General features: G+C 36.5%; 1 protein-coding gene across 1 annotated transcript in view; it reads right to left on the bottom strand.

Moving 5' to 3' along the window:
• CSMD1 (CUB and Sushi multiple domains 1) overlaps positions 1–16,631 on the bottom strand; it is a gene marked incomplete at its 3' end in the record, with an annotated part of 1,744,596 nt that overhangs the window by 1,211,438 nt on the left and 516,527 nt on the right. The window contains exon 3 of the mRNA XM_082863948.1: positions 11,409–11,521. Coding sequence (XP_082720074.1) covers positions 11,409–11,521 — 113 coding nt within the window. The remainder of the gene's footprint in view (positions 1–11,408; positions 11,522–16,631) is intronic.

The raw sequence follows: 16,631 nt of genomic DNA, 5'->3' as shown, positions 1-16,631 counted from the left end.
TGAATCTCCCGTAGAATGAGTTAAGGACTCTGCAGATAAATATTTGTATCTTTATCATCTGGATGTACATTTCGCATTAATTTCACTGTATATCAGAGAGCGAAGCATTTGCTTAAAGCTTAACTTTTACATAGGGCTACAGACTGATTATATTTCATGGAATTCCCATCTCGCTCACAACAGGGCCTACAGACGGGAGGCAGGTCTGCTTCCCCAAAACTAAAGTGATTTTGATTTATCAAATTGTAATCTATTTTTGTCCTAATTTGTCATGTTCATTTCCAGCATCCTTGGATACTTTTGATTTCAGTCCACAGATGCTTGTGTGCTTTTCTATTTATAATTCAAATCAGTCTCACTCTTTCCCATCTTCTCCTATAACCAGTAGCTAGTATAAAAAATGTAATTTCACCTTTCCTCAGGGATCTCTATCCTATATTCTTCTCATTGTAGACTAGAGAATAAACAAATCAACAACAAAAGAAGCGTAAAAATGCCTACCTACTTGAGTTGAGAGTTGAGAAAAATGTTGAAGTTACACTCACTACAATGTACACAGCTTGTCCTAAAACCAGAAAGAGCCACTCAACAGTTTACCAGGGATGCATCTGTTTCTTTGCACCCTCACTTAAAGAAACATAGAACCATTCATGTTTGCCTTTTTTTTTTTTTTAACTGTGTACCAAAAAAAGCTGAAGAGACGCAAAGCATAGAGAAGTTGGGACCGAGGTAGACAGAAGCGTCCCAAGAATAAGATGGCAAACGGGAAATCAGCACAAAGCGGGAAGGATATAAGCATTAAGGAAGCTTACATAATTCCTAATTTAGAAGAAATAACCATACATTATACTTTTTGAGGTCAGCTTCTATGCCAATACTGCAGAGCTGGAAGAATAAATTAAAAGTGTTATATACCAGGGATAGAGCCACATGGTTTAAAGAGCTTATCTTCTATAAGTTTCGTAACAACTCTGTGAGGTTGGTACTTTTCATTTTTTATTTTGCAAGTGAGGAATCTGATACAATAAGTGCTTAAGTAACTTATCCAATGGTCACACTCATAGCGATTGGGAAGCTGGGTTAAACCCAGACCTCAGAATCTATGCACCATCCACATGTAAACATCTGAGTAATTAATTCTGCCAACATTTCCCATTTCTAGTAGCCGAATAGTAGATAGCCAAGGCCTGAGGGTGTTTAAATAGAGAGGTTGTCTAATTTCTAGTGTACTGAGTGGCTCACTAAAGACCCATGATAGCCAAAAAAGAGAGACTGTTAAGAGGAAAATCATCTAACATTATTTTTGCTTATAAACTTCATTTTAAATAATGCTCATTTTTTGCACACATTACCTGAGATTACTTATTACCAAATACATACACATATTAGCTTGGAAATTTGTCCATGACACAAGATATTATTGGGAAAAATCAACAAAAAAGTAAGAGAAGAATCTTGGGAGATGAGTGGGTACAAAGGATAAAACTTAAATTACGATCATGAGGAAATATATTAAGAAATGCAAGTAGCATTACATTTTGGGAGGTCAGGTATTAACCAATCCTTATTCTGTTAAAGATGCCTTTTCTATGGAATTAATTTGTCTTTTATTAAGTCCCTTTTAGACAGACTACTATTTCTGTGTGTAGTTTTCTAGTAAGTACACATTGTTTTCCCTTATTTTTAAAAGAAAAAATTCAGCTACAGCGCTGACCTTAGAACCTATGAACTCAGCCATTTGAAAACAATATTGAAGGCCTTTTAATTACCTGGCCCCACTTTGTATTCTATTTCCAGGTGAGAGCCATAGATCCATTTAAGAATATTAATTTCTAATATCATCTACAGATTTTCTCCTTTATGATGTTCATTACTTAATTTTTTAAATATTCATTGCAACAAGCTACATAACTCAATAATAGAGAGAAAAATCAAGCAATACTTCTTCTTAAGCATTCCAATGACTCCCAAAGTAACGTTTATTAAAATTCAGGTATCCTCCTATACTTTTCTGAATACTCGTATTGTGTATGCTATACATATAGAAGGATGATGGATACACACACACATACACACGTATGTGTGCACACATAGTTACACAAGTACTTTTAAAACTATTTTTTTGACTGAAATGGGATTATACTGCTCTTTTTTTTTTTTTTTTGGCTGCATTGGGTCTTCATTGCTACGCACGGGTTTTCTCTAGTTGCGGCGAGCGGTTGCTCCTCTTAGTTGCGGTGCGCGGGCTTCTCACTGTGGTGGCTTTTCTTGTTGCAAAGCACAGGCTCTAGGCACACAGGCTTCAGTACTTGTGGCACGAGGGCTCAGTAGTTGTGGCTCGCGGGCTCTAGAGCGCAGGCTCAGTAGTTGTGGCGCACGGGCTTAGTTGCTCTGTGGCACGTGGGATCTTCCCGGACCAGGGCTCGAACCCGTGTCCCCTGCATCGGCAGGCAGATTCTTAACCACTGTGCCACCAGGGAAGTCCCTATACTGCATTTTTTTCACTTCCTTGTATGATGGATGTTCTCTTAGGTCAATATATATAAGACTAAAACTAAGTCTTTTTAACGGTGTTGAGTACTTTGAAGAAGATGTTTTCTTAGGATGATGTTTGAAGGGAAATTGTACCTGACAATATAAACAGTGTGAGGGGGAGTCTGCGAGAGAGTGTGTGTGTGTTAGTGTCTCTCCAGGGTAAAAGAACTGACTTAATGTCACTCAATAGATCTCACTGTAGATTTTATGATCTGACGGATTCGCAATGATCCACTCCTACTGAATCAGAAACTGGATTCTGCAGTGCACAGAAAGAAGATTCATGTCTCCAGGGTAAATGCACATTAATTAAGTTCACAAAACATATCAAAATGCCAAATTAATAAATTACAATCCACAGGAACCAGACGATTTGCACTGACAGGACAGCCCTAACCCCATACCGCAGCACTCAGGGCCCATATACGAAGCCAAATTGTAACCCCAGCTTTGCTTACAGGAGCAGAATCAAAACAAGAGAAACAAGAAATAAGATAAGCAACAGCAACCAGACTGAAGAACCTCTGATGCCTCAAGGGAGCAGAGCTGATACCATCAACTAACAGAAGTCATTTTGACCTTTACGGTAGTTATGGGACGATTGAGAACTGGATCCGGAGGAAGTCTATGAAGTCTACGTACCAAATTATGCATGTAATCTCACAACCTCAACCTCACAGGCAGTGAGATATCCATGACTCTCAAATGGAGAAAGTCATATACAGCATGGGACCCAGAGCAGGGAGCGCATTGCGCTGGCGAATGGCCCACCTCAACGCCTGGCCACACCCACAGCAGGCATGGTGCTCGGTGGACCGAAGGGCTCAGAGGTCCGCGGGCAGAGCAACCCTCTCCTCCTGGCCGAGCTTCACTGGACGTGGCTTTGCCTCTGGCACTTATTCCATCTTTATTCTTTCATCTGACATGTCAACAGCCATCGGTTACACACCAGCCTTTCTACATTACCTACACGCACTTCCTGGTGGCGGCTCTCCATGTCTGCTCTGACCCATCATTTGATTGACTTAAAGTTGAACTTTCAGAAAGTCACTACCTCTCTCCTATCTCTGCACGTTTTGGAGGTGTTAGTATTCATGTTACTAACAGCAGTAATTAATTTTGAGTGCCATCTCAAAACCTTTGATTAATGGTCCTAGGGGACCTACTGTTGAACACCCCTGCAAATCAAGACAAAAAGTGGGTACCCAGGCTCTGGCAACTAAGCCTAGGGAAGGACGGATATGAGGACCAACTGCTCTGTTCTCTACAGCCAGGTGAAATGTGTCCTCAGGAAGGTGTGTCCTCACCTGGGTTTACCAACACAGAGTATCTAATAGTCAAGAGGAAAGTAATTCGAGAAGTTTCCCTTTTGTTTCAGTCTCCGTAATTGTTATAAATCCAAAATAATGTTACAGTGTTGGCTGATGGATAGCTAACAGTTGTTGCTCTGCCACCACTTTCTCCAATCAGGAATGTTTCTCTCCTGCCAGGTGGGTCACTCACATTCCACCCTTTAATTCAGGTTGAGTTTGGATAAGCACTTCAAGGGAGAACTAAATCAGCGCTGACATCCTAAATAAAGCTTTGAGCTTGAAGGGTAATAATCTAGTTGCTCTTTCTAAATCCAGATCCATGGATGATAAAGGAAAGAAGATTCCGCTGGAGAGATGTGTCAGAGGGAAATGCCAAATACATTCAGTGAACAAGAAACATACTCTCAGTAAGAAGACCCACCCACCTTCGGAGTTAATTACTTAGTGAAACTAGGATGAAAGGTGAGAACTGTAGCCAAGATTCATGTTTCTCTGGTGAAATTCTAAGTAGTTTATGAAAATGAAGCCCATTTGCTTCCCCAAAATAAATATATAATAAATGAAATTAATCCACTTTAAGTTTTTACAGGTTTCATTTAAGGGTCTGTATTGAGTCCATTATTGAAGGAATGCTTGTATATGTTGTGGGTCACCTAAACTCTTTATCTTTAAACCATTTCAGTGTTTTTTGTTTGTTTCTGTGTGTGTGTGTGTGTTTAGGAACTTCTAGATGAGAAGATGTGTTAACCAAAGAGAAAATCAAATTCAAATCCGTTAATTGTGACACTTATTAGCAATTCACCTTTTAGGTTTTGAGGGAAAGACATATGAACTACCGGCTGAAATTAAGCTAGGATTGAGTGCAGAATTTTTATCAAACAATATTTCTGAATATTTACTTTGTGCCAAATGTCAAGGATTCAAATTTTTCCTTGGAGCCCCTCACTGCCCTCAAGGATGCAAACAAAAATGACCACAAGAGAAGGCATGATACGTGCCATCTAATTGCTCAAGTTAAAAGTGCAAGAGTTCACAAACCACTTAATCCACCTTATTCCTCTTCTCTCTGCAAACGTTTTGGGCATCACAATCATGATTTAAAAGCCAAAATGTGACAAACTCGTAAAATGGAAGCCCATGCAAACAAAAACGCTTCCGTTTATGTAACAGTCCAGTGAGATGAATTCAGCCTTCTCCCTGAGGATCTCACAGAGGAAGTGTTCCCTGTCACACATGAAACACTATCAACCCAGCCCCCTCACTGCGAGGCCAGCCAGAGGGGCCATGCTCCAGGCCCACCGTGAACTCTAAGCAGGACCCAGGAAACTTCCTACGGTTCTTAAAGATGGTAAATGCTTTTCTCCATAGTCTTGCCTGTGATTCTTCCTCACTCAGAAAGATCCCCTGATGACCCATCTTCCTGCAGAACTTCTATCCAATGACGCATTGTAAACACTGTATTTGAGGTACAGCCCAAGCATTAACTCTGTCAGGACTCTACCTGTCCCCAAGTACACCTGACCTTCCCTCTTCTGCCCAATCGTGTCAAACACCGTGTCTACTTATTACACTCTCTGTTCTACTGAATTTTGTCGTGTTCCCCTACTACTCCTTCAGGACAGACACCATTCTTGTCACCATCTTTGTATTCCTATCATTTAGCTCAGTATTGGGTCTCTAGCATCTGCTAGATGCTAGCAGATTATTACTCAATTATTACTCATTATTACTCAGATTATTACTCATTATTAATCAATAAAAGCTTAGTAAATAAACGAAAGAATGAATGAGTAAATCTGTGTGTGCATAAGCACTTACGTATATCCTCCATGTGTATATCATATATACACTTGTGTATGTGTGTATATATGTAATTGTGTATACACACGTGATAATATGCATGTATTCATATGTATGTATTTTCATACATGGAAACAAATAAACAACTATATGAGAGAACATATAGTAAGTGGTTAAGAATTACAATTTCTGGAAATAGACTTGTTGAATTTCCCCTTTCACATTTAGTAGTTATAAGGTCTTGGCAAACTAAATAACTATAGGTCACTACCTAATTTTCTCTATCCCATAATATTAGGTAATTTTACATTGCTTATAGGAATCTTGAAGATTTAATAAGAAAATGTACATAAGACTTTATACCATACTGGGCACATGCATCCATCTATCTACCTGTCTACCTATTTATCAAGTGTCTATCTACCTACCAATCTATTAACTATTTTATCTACTGATTATCTATTCATCTATCTCTTTCATCTATGTACCTACCTACCTATCATCCACTTATTTACTATTTATGTATTCATCTATACAGATACATATACCTTAGTAAGCAGGACAATGCTATAATTGATAAAATGAATAATTTTAAGACAAAAAAACTGAAAGAGAAGAATTCCTTTAGAATAGCATTTTATAACCCAAGGGAGTCTCTTAAAGCATCTCGTGGGCAACCATTCTTCTCACTCCAACTAATGAGCTATTTGGTATGCAAAAACAATTTCCTGTCACAGCAAACTTTTCCTATTTAGTAATGTCAAATTCCTCCTCGCTACGCTGGCGGTATTTCTTTTAAAACAGATTTTTTAAACTGTCAGATTCTTATAGATTTCATGCATAATATTTAAGGCCAATATATTCAAATACGGCACCATGGGAAGGTGAGATAAATGTTGAATTGTAAAATTAGTATTTTATGAACAAAGTATTTGACTGTCTACATTCGTGGCTAAAATTTTTCCCTTTTCAACTATCACATCAGCCAGCATTTTTAAAGACATCTTAAAGAGAATAGATTCCTACCATTTCTATCAGCTTTGCCTTAGACAAGCAACCGGTTTAACCTTCCTTTGCCTACCCAAACAACTATTGCAAATGTAAATATCTGCGGCAAAATATGCATTAAATTTTCATTTAAATTTCTTTACAAAAACTGTCATCTCATGGATAAAGCCTTGGCCAATTTAATTCCCAATCAATGGAATTGCCCTACACTATCGAGAAATGTTCTATAGAAGGAAAGTATTTATTCTAGTGAATACACTTTGGACTCATTAATTTGAATCACAGAGTTGGGGCTTTCTATTCAAGTACAAGTACTATAATATACAAAAGTTCTATTTCACACAAAGTACTGGATTATCAAAATACAATCAATGTCAAAGAAGCTTATTTCACTTGCAAAAATATCTAAAAAGTCCATCTAAATTACAGTAAATAATTGGTAAAAAACTAAATTTAAAAAATATAACCAATACTAAAATTATGAAAAGTCAATGTATGAAAATTACCAAGTAATTCATGAAACATTTGAAATGATATTCAGGATAAAAATAAAGATGCACATTAACAAGAGAAATGTCACTTAAAAATAAATCAGACTTCAGAACCAAAAATTGGGAGTGGAAGGGTTTTCATCATATATTCACTAGTGTTTCTAATGCTTAGTTCACTTTGTCACCAGTAAGTAAAAGCATTAAAACAGAGGAAGGCTTCCCTCTTAAAAAATGAAAAAATAAAAAGAGCATCAGAGTGACAAGTTCTCTGGGGCATAATCTCGAGACTGTCCCATGTCACCAAATGGATTTGTTCTCTTTGTCCTTAAGTCTAATGACTGCCTTGTCACACGTTTGTCATGACATAATATCTGTCACGTCCTGACATGTCATGTCAATTTTCCGGCCTCCTATATGATTTTTTTTCTTAAATCATAAACTTGATGACAAAAATAATTTTATTTTAGTAACTGAGATCTTGATGAAAGAAAGTTGGCAAATAGAAATACATGAATGAATACTATTTATACACATAGGACTTCAATACTGGACAAATGTAGGAATTTTGATAGCAATCCAACTCATTGTAAATTATGTGTAATCCTAATATTTTTTGTTATAAATTTACCAAAGAAAATTATGCAAATTCTTTGGTTGATCATGAAGAATAATGTTCAGTGACGGAACTAGGCAATATAACATTATAAAACACCCTACTAAATTAGTAATTTCAATTTTATTAGTCTGTATTTATGGGTTAAATATGTTGATGTCATCAACAATCTATAAACTTACTATTTAGAGAGCTAATTACTGTATGTGAATAATGTTAGTGTGAAATTTCTAAATATTTCCATTTAATATCCAGCGTTAAATTCAACAACCGAATGCATCAATTAGAATATTTTAATTTATTGTTTCCATACTCCTTAGGTAGCATAATATCTCCATGTATGAATAATAATTTATGCAATGTACCAGTCCAAAGTACCATCAGCAAACTATAAAGTTCAGTTCCCTGATTAAGTTTATTATAAAGGTTATTTTGTATAGACAGATTTTTTAAATTTGGAAGACTTTCTCCAATTCAAGCAAATAAATGAAAATTAGAAATTTAAATATCAATATGGTAATACTAAATAATTACTAATTTTAATTAGATAAATTAGTAATGGTTTAAGAACTAGAGAAAAAAATTTTTAAAGCTGATTTAGTATTACCTTTTTTAAAAATATATTTATTTATTTTATTTTTGGCCGCACTGGGTCTTTGTTGCTGCCCGCGGGCTTTCTCTAGTTGCGGCGAGCGGGGGCTACTCTTCATTGCCGTGTGCAGGCTTCTCATTACGGCGGCTTCTCTTGTTGCAGAGCATGGGCTCTAGGCGCGTGGGCTTCAGCAGCTGTGGCACACGGGCTCAGAAGCTGTGGCTAGTGGGCTCTAGAGCACAGAGCTCAGTAGTTGTGGCGTACAGGCTTAGTTGCTCCACGACATGTGGGATCTTCCTGGACCAGGGCTCGAACCCGTGTCCCCTGAATTGGCGGGCGGACTCTTGCCCGCTGTGCAGCCAGGGAAGCCCTAGTATTACATTTATAAATTAAATTCTCTTTAGAGGTCTTGGATAAGATGTGGACGTTTTATTATATTATTTAGCTTATATTAATTACTTGATGGAGTCTTGCCAATATAAAAACCAATGGGTCCTTCACATTCCACCCCTCCACATCCCCAAGTGACCAGTGATATGCTTTCTATCGTATAGATGTGTTTGCATTTTTCTAGAAATTTATATAAAGGGATTCACCCAGTGAGGACTCTTTTATCTGGCTTCTTTCACTCAATGTAATTATTTTGAGAGTAATTCATATTTTTGTGGGTATCAATAGTTTATTACTCTGTTTTGCCGAGTAGTGTTTCACTGTAAGAGTACACCACAGTATGTTTATTCATTCGCCTGTTGATGGGTGCTCGAGGTTGTTACAATTCTGCCTATTAAAAATAAAAATGCTATGATGATCCACGTAAAAAAAAAAAACAATGGGATTTAATGTTCTGGTTACAAAATGACTTTAGACACTTTTCTATTATCATTGCTTCTGCTTAATATTATATCCGAATAAGTGTATTTACATATTTTATACACTGCTCAATAAAAATCTCACTTTTCCTCATGACCATTACATGGGTAAGTTACAATTATGTCTAAATTCCCTGTGGGAACTGATACTATTGATAAGTCAGCTGATATCTAAAGTGAAAGCTTTAGTCTCTTCTAGATAAATTGTCTAGTCTTTAATCTTCTGTTTAGACTAACTTTATTTCTCCAGATAGTACAAATTTATTTTCTCAGTAGACCTTTAAGCTAATTGAGAACTATTTTACAAATAAAGATATTGAATATTTTATACAATTTCTGTTTTGCTGACAAAGTACTTTTTATTTTAATAGTTTTTTTCTTTCAAAATAATGACCTGTATTCACTTGTGAATATCAGACTATATTGTAATGTCACTATTTAAAACACAAATTTCAAAAAACTGCATCTTCACACATCAACAATTGAAAAAATACATTGAACTCATGACCTTGCTTACTTTTCTCGTCATTTTCCCAATTTTGTGAATAACTCATAAACACTTTCCCAACAGAGAAAATCTCAGTCATTTTTTATTATACCATGATGACAACCACTAACACCAACAACAGGCGGGAAAGATTCAGTAGAATTACTCATTTGGCAATCTCCCAGCATCGGTAGTTTCTGCAACATTTATCTTACGAAATTTAATAAAACATGAAGATCAACTTAGAAAGGGCAGGAAAACTGCCAAGGTTTCTCAAATGTTGAAGCCGTATCTACCTTCTGAGCAAATACCATATATGCTGATTGGACAAGTTCTGTTTCACAGTACCTAGTACAGATCGCTTTAGAAACACTTTTGTAATGTTAAGCGAAAAAGAAATTTTGTGAAGTTAGGGTATACAGGAAGTGGTAGATACAAGCAAATTTGAAAGCTAACAGCACCTATTAATCTTAAACTAGCCTGTTACTCTTCCAAAGATTAAATTATCCCCTGGTAATCAGTAATATACTTCAAGATGAGTTACCCTTTCAGGCCACTGATGCAGGTTTATATATAACTGCAGTGGCCTGGATGAACTGGAGTCAGAATAGTATACGATACTAAGCATCATTCCACATAAGACTTTAAATGAAAGGATAAATGGCTCTGTTGATTTTACTGTGCAAAGAGGACATTCTACCCTTGTATTTTCTGCTAATTGCATAGTAGCTAAGTTCAGTTGTACAAAGCACATGTAGATTTTATCTTTCCACGAAGAATGATTTTTGCCCAAGTACAGGGAACACTCCAAAGAAGAACACACACAGATGTGACTGAACCCAGAAAGGCTCGTTAAGTGAACAGTGTGTGTTGTAAATAGGAATTGGACTATCCCTTACCCACAGTCCTTTTCAATTCATGGGCTTCAGAGTTCATGTTAAAAATAAAAGATTTTGTATTACACAGGAAAGAAAATGTAAAGTGTCTATGTGAAACAAGACTAAAGAGACCTCAGCATTTACACTTACCATATTAGTAGTGCAATTTCTTAAAACTGAATACTTAAAGTGATCATCTGTATTATTCCCTCTACCAAAGGTTGAACTCTCTTCTATCTTTTTAAAATTTCTGCCCCAAACAGTCACCAATGACAGCAAGACCCTAAGGGCACGTCGGCACAAAATCCGAAAACACCAAAAAACAGAAACAAAACAAAACTCACTCCTCATGCCTTGCAAGCACCGAACAGTCAAACTGAAATCATTTTCTCCATGAAAAGTTTCCACTCTGTCAACCGAAACTCATGCAATGGAATTCCCTTTACCTAAGCACCAACTCTGAGTATTACTGTCCAACAATAATTTTAAGAAAACATGTCTGCCTTAAGAACTAATTCTTCACAGAAAAGGAGCTCTATCAATTAGTATTCTAAATTCTCAAAACGTCTCTACCACATGTCAAAAGAAAAACCACTCTTCCAATCAAAATTTATACCAGTAAAGGAAAATTGTCAACACACGTTTTGTGCTATAGGATGTTGGGCCATTGTAGTAAATAGTGTTCTCCCATCAACAAAGCACAGAAGTCAAATGTCTGCACCATTAAACCACCTCTGAAATAGCAGCTTCCATCTGCATGAAAACGTTCAGTGTGACGTCATCTGGACGGTGGATGTGTGCAGTGCACAAGGCGCATCCTACCTTCATACAGAGCTTTGAAGCCCTGGGCACTCACGGCGAAGTCTGTCGTGAACCACAGAGTAAGGATGGAGCCGGTGCTGACGATGCAGGAAGGAAGCTGAAATCCCGACAACCTAAATTTCAAAAAGAGATGAACACAGTCAAAAAGCATGAACTTGTTATTGAAGCTTATTTGATGAAGTCATTCAATTCCTCTTTCCACTGTGGCCTGTTGATTTGACATAAGTCACTGCACAGTTGCATGAGCCATATACCAGGTGTTGCCAGGCAACTGAAATGAAGCATGTTCAAGGACTAGAGTTTGCTTATTTAAACACTTTTTGAAAAGTTTTTTTTCTTGAAGGACATGTACAATACACCATTGTCTAAAGAGAGCGCACAGAACTTACAACAATGCAGTCATCCTTACACCTGCTATGTGAAACGATGTAACACTGCATGTGCTTTTGAGTTTACTTTTCTCTTAACTTATTAGATAGTGTGCTGTCACAGTTCATCATTAATGTGCTTATTCTTACTATCTTCCCACCCCCCAATAAATCGGTTTCTCTTGAAAACAAATCCGAGTCACAACGTCAGAAATAAAAATCAATGACTACCTTGAGCTCAGGTCAAATGAACTGACTTTGATATTTGGTTTTCAAGACAAATCTTTAGGATTTTAAGATATGTGTTTCAATTATAACTAGGTTGGAATATATTTCTTTATATATATATATTATATATATAATATATATTTAATATATATATATTAAGAAATCTTAATGATGAGAAAGAACTCTGAAGGAGTGAAGTACTATAATAATATATATAATATAATAATATATAATATATATAATATATATTATATATATTATAATATATTATAAATATAATATATATTATATATAATAATAATAAAATGTAAAATATAATGCTTTACAAACAAATAGCTTTTCTAAAGGTTAAAGAGATGCTTCAATTTATATCTTAACTAAAGTTTACTAATCAGTTTGTCTACAGTTGCATGGCTTAGTGTAGTCTGAACACAAACTTATGACTCAAATAAAAAGAAAAAAAATCAACCTGAACATTCATTTCCAGGGGGAGAAACTCTGTCTTGCCAGTAAGTCTATGGTATTAAAGGCCTAATTACAACCACTGTAGTTGCAGAATCAAACCAGAAACTAATAAGAGAAAAATGACAGGACAATTGTCAACCAGCAAACACTTCTAAATAATCCATGGATCAAAGAAGTCTCAAGGGAAGTTTTTAAAAGTACATTAAACTGAATGAAATATAAACACAAGATATCAATATCTGTAGGACTCAGCTAAGCAGAGCTGAGGGGGAAGTTAACAGCACTGAAAACATACATTAGAAAAGAGGAAAATTCTTATATGTGTAATCCAAGCTCCCATCTCAAGAGCTTAGAAAAGGGAGAGTAAAATAAACCTCAAGCAAGAAGGCAAGAAATTACAGATAAATGCCAAAATCACTGGAAATGAAAACAGAAGAGCAATGAAACGAAGCCTAATTCTTGGAAAAGATCAGCAAGATTAACACATGTAGCAGAAATGACCAAAAAAAAGAGGGGGGTAAGAATAAATAGAGATAAGAATAGGGCTAAGAATAAAGAGGGGGATTAGATAAACATCTAACAGGAATAAAAGAGCAAATATTACTAGAGACCCCACAGATATGAAAAAATGCTCTAAAAACTACACCCATAAATTGGACAAAAGTGAAATTGCTTACTTCCTTAAAACACACACACACACAACAAATGACCACAACTTACTCGATGAAACAGAAAATGTGAATAACATTTACATTACATTTAATGTAATGTAAATGTTAATGTAATGTAACATTTAATAGTTACACTATAACTATTAAAACTCCCCTGAAAGAAAAGTCCAGGCCCAGGTGGTTTTACAGAAGAATTCTTCTGCCATAGACTGAATGTCTGTGTCACCCCAAAGTCATATGTTGAAACCTAATCCCCACCATGATGGTATTTGGAGGTGGGGCCTTTGGGTGGTGATTAGATCATGAGGGCAAAGTATCCTTATAAAAGCGACTCCAGAGCGCTCTCTTGCCCCTTCTGCCATGTGAGGACACAGCAAGAAGACGCTGTCTCTGAACAGGAAGCAGGCCTTCAGCAGACACTGAAACAGCGGGCACCTTGACCTTGGACTTCCCAGTCTCAAGAACCACAGGCAAGAAGTTTTTGTTTCTTTATAAGCTACCCAGTCTATGGTATCTGTTATACGTACTAAGGCATTTACCTAAATGCACCGAGACATCTAAACATGTAAAGAATTAACAATTTTACGCACTCTCTCCCAGAAAACAGAAGCAGATAAAACACTTCCTTACGCATTTCATGGCGCCATTATTACTCTGTGCTACGGACTGAATTGTTGCTTCCAAAATTTGCATGGTGAAGCCCTAACTCCCAATATAACTGTACTTGTCATTTCTTTATTTTTTCAATTTTCATTGGCATATAGTTGATTTACAGTGTTGTGTTAAAGTGAATCAGTTTATTTGTAGATATGGATATATATATATCCATTCTTTTTCAGATTATTTTCCCATACAGGTTATTACAGAATATTGAGTAGAGTTCCCTGTGCTGTACAGTAGGTACTAGTTATCCATTTTATGTATAGTAGTGTATATATGTTCATCTCAATCTCCTAATTTATCACTTTCCCCCATGTTTCCCCTTTAGTAACCATAAATAAGGCTTTTAGGAGGTAATTAAGATGAACTAAGTTCATAAGGATGGGATGCTAATCCAACAGGACTGGTGGCCTTATAAGAAGAGGACAAAGAAGAACTCTCTCTTCCCTTTCCTCCGACGCTGCCACATGCCTGCACTAAGAAAAGGCCATGTGCTCGCACACCCAGAAGACAGGGGTCTACGAACCAGGAGGAGAGTCTTCACGAGAACTTGACTGTACTACAACCTAATATCAGATTTTTAGCCTCCAGAAATGTGAGAAAATACATTTCTGTTGTTTAAGCCACCCAATCTATGGTATTTTGTTGTGCAGACCAAGCTAACACACCTTGTTACCAAAGACAGACAAAGGCAGCACCAAAAAAAAAGAGAAAGAAACAGACCAATATCCCTCATAAATACAGATATAGGAATCCTTAACAAAATAAGAGAAAACAGAAGTAAGCAATAGATAACAGTTATTCAATAAGGCCAAGGGATGTTTATTCCAGGAATGTAAACACAGTTCAGTATTTGAAAATCAATCAACGTAATCTGCCATAATAACTAGCTACAGAATAAAATCACAGGATTGTAATATTCTATGTAGGAAAAAGCATTTGACTACTTTAAGCATCCAATCATGAGAAAAACTTTCAATAAAATATGAATGGAGTGGGCTTCCCTGGTGGCGCAGTGGTTGAGAGCCCGCCTGCCGACGCAGGGGACACGGGTTCGTGCCCCGGTCCGGGAAGATCCCACATGCCGCGGAGCGGCTGGGCCCATGAGCCACGGCCGCTGAGCCTGCGCGTCCGGAGCCTGTTCTCCGCAACGGGAGAGGCCACAGCGGTGAGAGGCCCGCGTACCGCAAAAGAAAAAATATATATATGAATGGAGGAAAACTTCCCCAACTTCACAATGAGTACCTGTAAAAAAAAACCAAAAAAAACCCCCTACATCTAACATTATACTTATTGGGGGAAGACTGAATGCTTCCCCCTAAGACTGAGAACAGGCAAAAAGGTATGGTTTCACCACTTTTATTCAACAATATGCCAGAGGATCTAGCCAGTGCAATAAGCCAAGTAAAAGAAATAAATGCGTACAGATCAGAAAGGAAAAAATCAAATCGACTGTATTTGCACCATTAGCTACAGAGATTATGCCAAGCAATCTACAAGAAAACTCCTAGAGTTAATACTTGAGATTAGCAACTGCCCAGGATATATAATGAACATACAAAATTCAATTTTATTTATACATGCTAGCACTGAACATGTGGACACCAAAATTAAAGGTACAATGCCATTTACAATCGCCAAAAGAACACTTATATATAACAGGTACAAAACTGTGTCCTGAAAACTGTATGATGCTGAAGAAAGAAATGAATAAAAAATTAAATAGAGCAATATACCATGTTAATAGACCGGAAGACTGAACATTGTAAAGATGTCAATTCTCCTCAGACTTATATGTAGGTTTAAGACAATTTCTATCAAAATCCCAGCAAGATTTTTTTTAGACACAGACAAGATTCTTGTAAAATTTAAATGGAAAGCCAAAAAAAAAAAAAAAATAGAATGGCTTAAATAATTTTGAAAAAGGATAAAATAGGAGGAATCAGTACACCTGTTTTCAAGACCTATTTTGTAGCTACGGTAACCAAATCCATGTGGTACTGGCAGAGGGACAGACCAATCCATCAGTGTATCAAAACAGAGAAGTCAGAAACAGACTCATATGAATATGCCCAAATAATTTTTGAAAAGGTGCAAAGGCAACTCAGTGGAGCAAAGAAAGCCTTTCAACAAATGGCGCTTAAACAACTGGAAGTCCACAGGCAAAAACAACCAAAGTCTAACACCCTACAGAATAGTTAACTCAATATGGGATCACAGACATAAACGTAAAATGTAAAAATATACAACTTTTAGGAGAAATCATAGGGGAAAATCTTTAGGATCTTGGACTAGCCAAAGAGTTCCTAGGACACCAAAAGCACAATCCATAAAAGAAAAAAGTGATAAACATTAAAACCATTCGCTCTGTGAAATACCCAGTTAAGAAATGAGAAGACATGCTACAGACTGCTAAAAAATATCTGCAAACCACGTATCTGACAAGGACATGTGTCTAGAATATATAAAAAAAAAAAACTTTAAAGATTCAACAGCAAAAGAACAAATAATGTAATTAGAAAACAGGCAAAAACCAAAGTGTCGTTTCATCTAAAAGGATATACAGATGGCAAATAAGCACATGAAAAGATGTTCAACACCATCATTCATTTGGGAAATGCAAATTAAAACCGCAAAGAAATATCACTACACACCTATTCAGAATGGCTAAAATGAAAAACAGTGACAATGCCAAATACTGGCTGGAATGTGGAGAAAATGGATTGCTCATATATCGCTAATGGGCAGAACCACTTTGGAAAACAGTTTGACAGTTTCTTAAAAAATTAAACATGCGAACAGTATGGAGGTTCCTTAAAAAACTACAAATA

This window comes from Leucopleurus acutus, assembly GCF_964270905.1.
Source record: "Leucopleurus acutus genome assembly, chromosome: 21".
NCBI classification, from domain to species: domain Eukaryota; kingdom Metazoa; phylum Chordata; class Mammalia; order Artiodactyla; family Delphinidae; genus Leucopleurus; species Leucopleurus acutus.
Note: the sequence above shows the minus strand (reverse complement) of the source record. Positions and strands in the feature narration are given on the sequence as shown.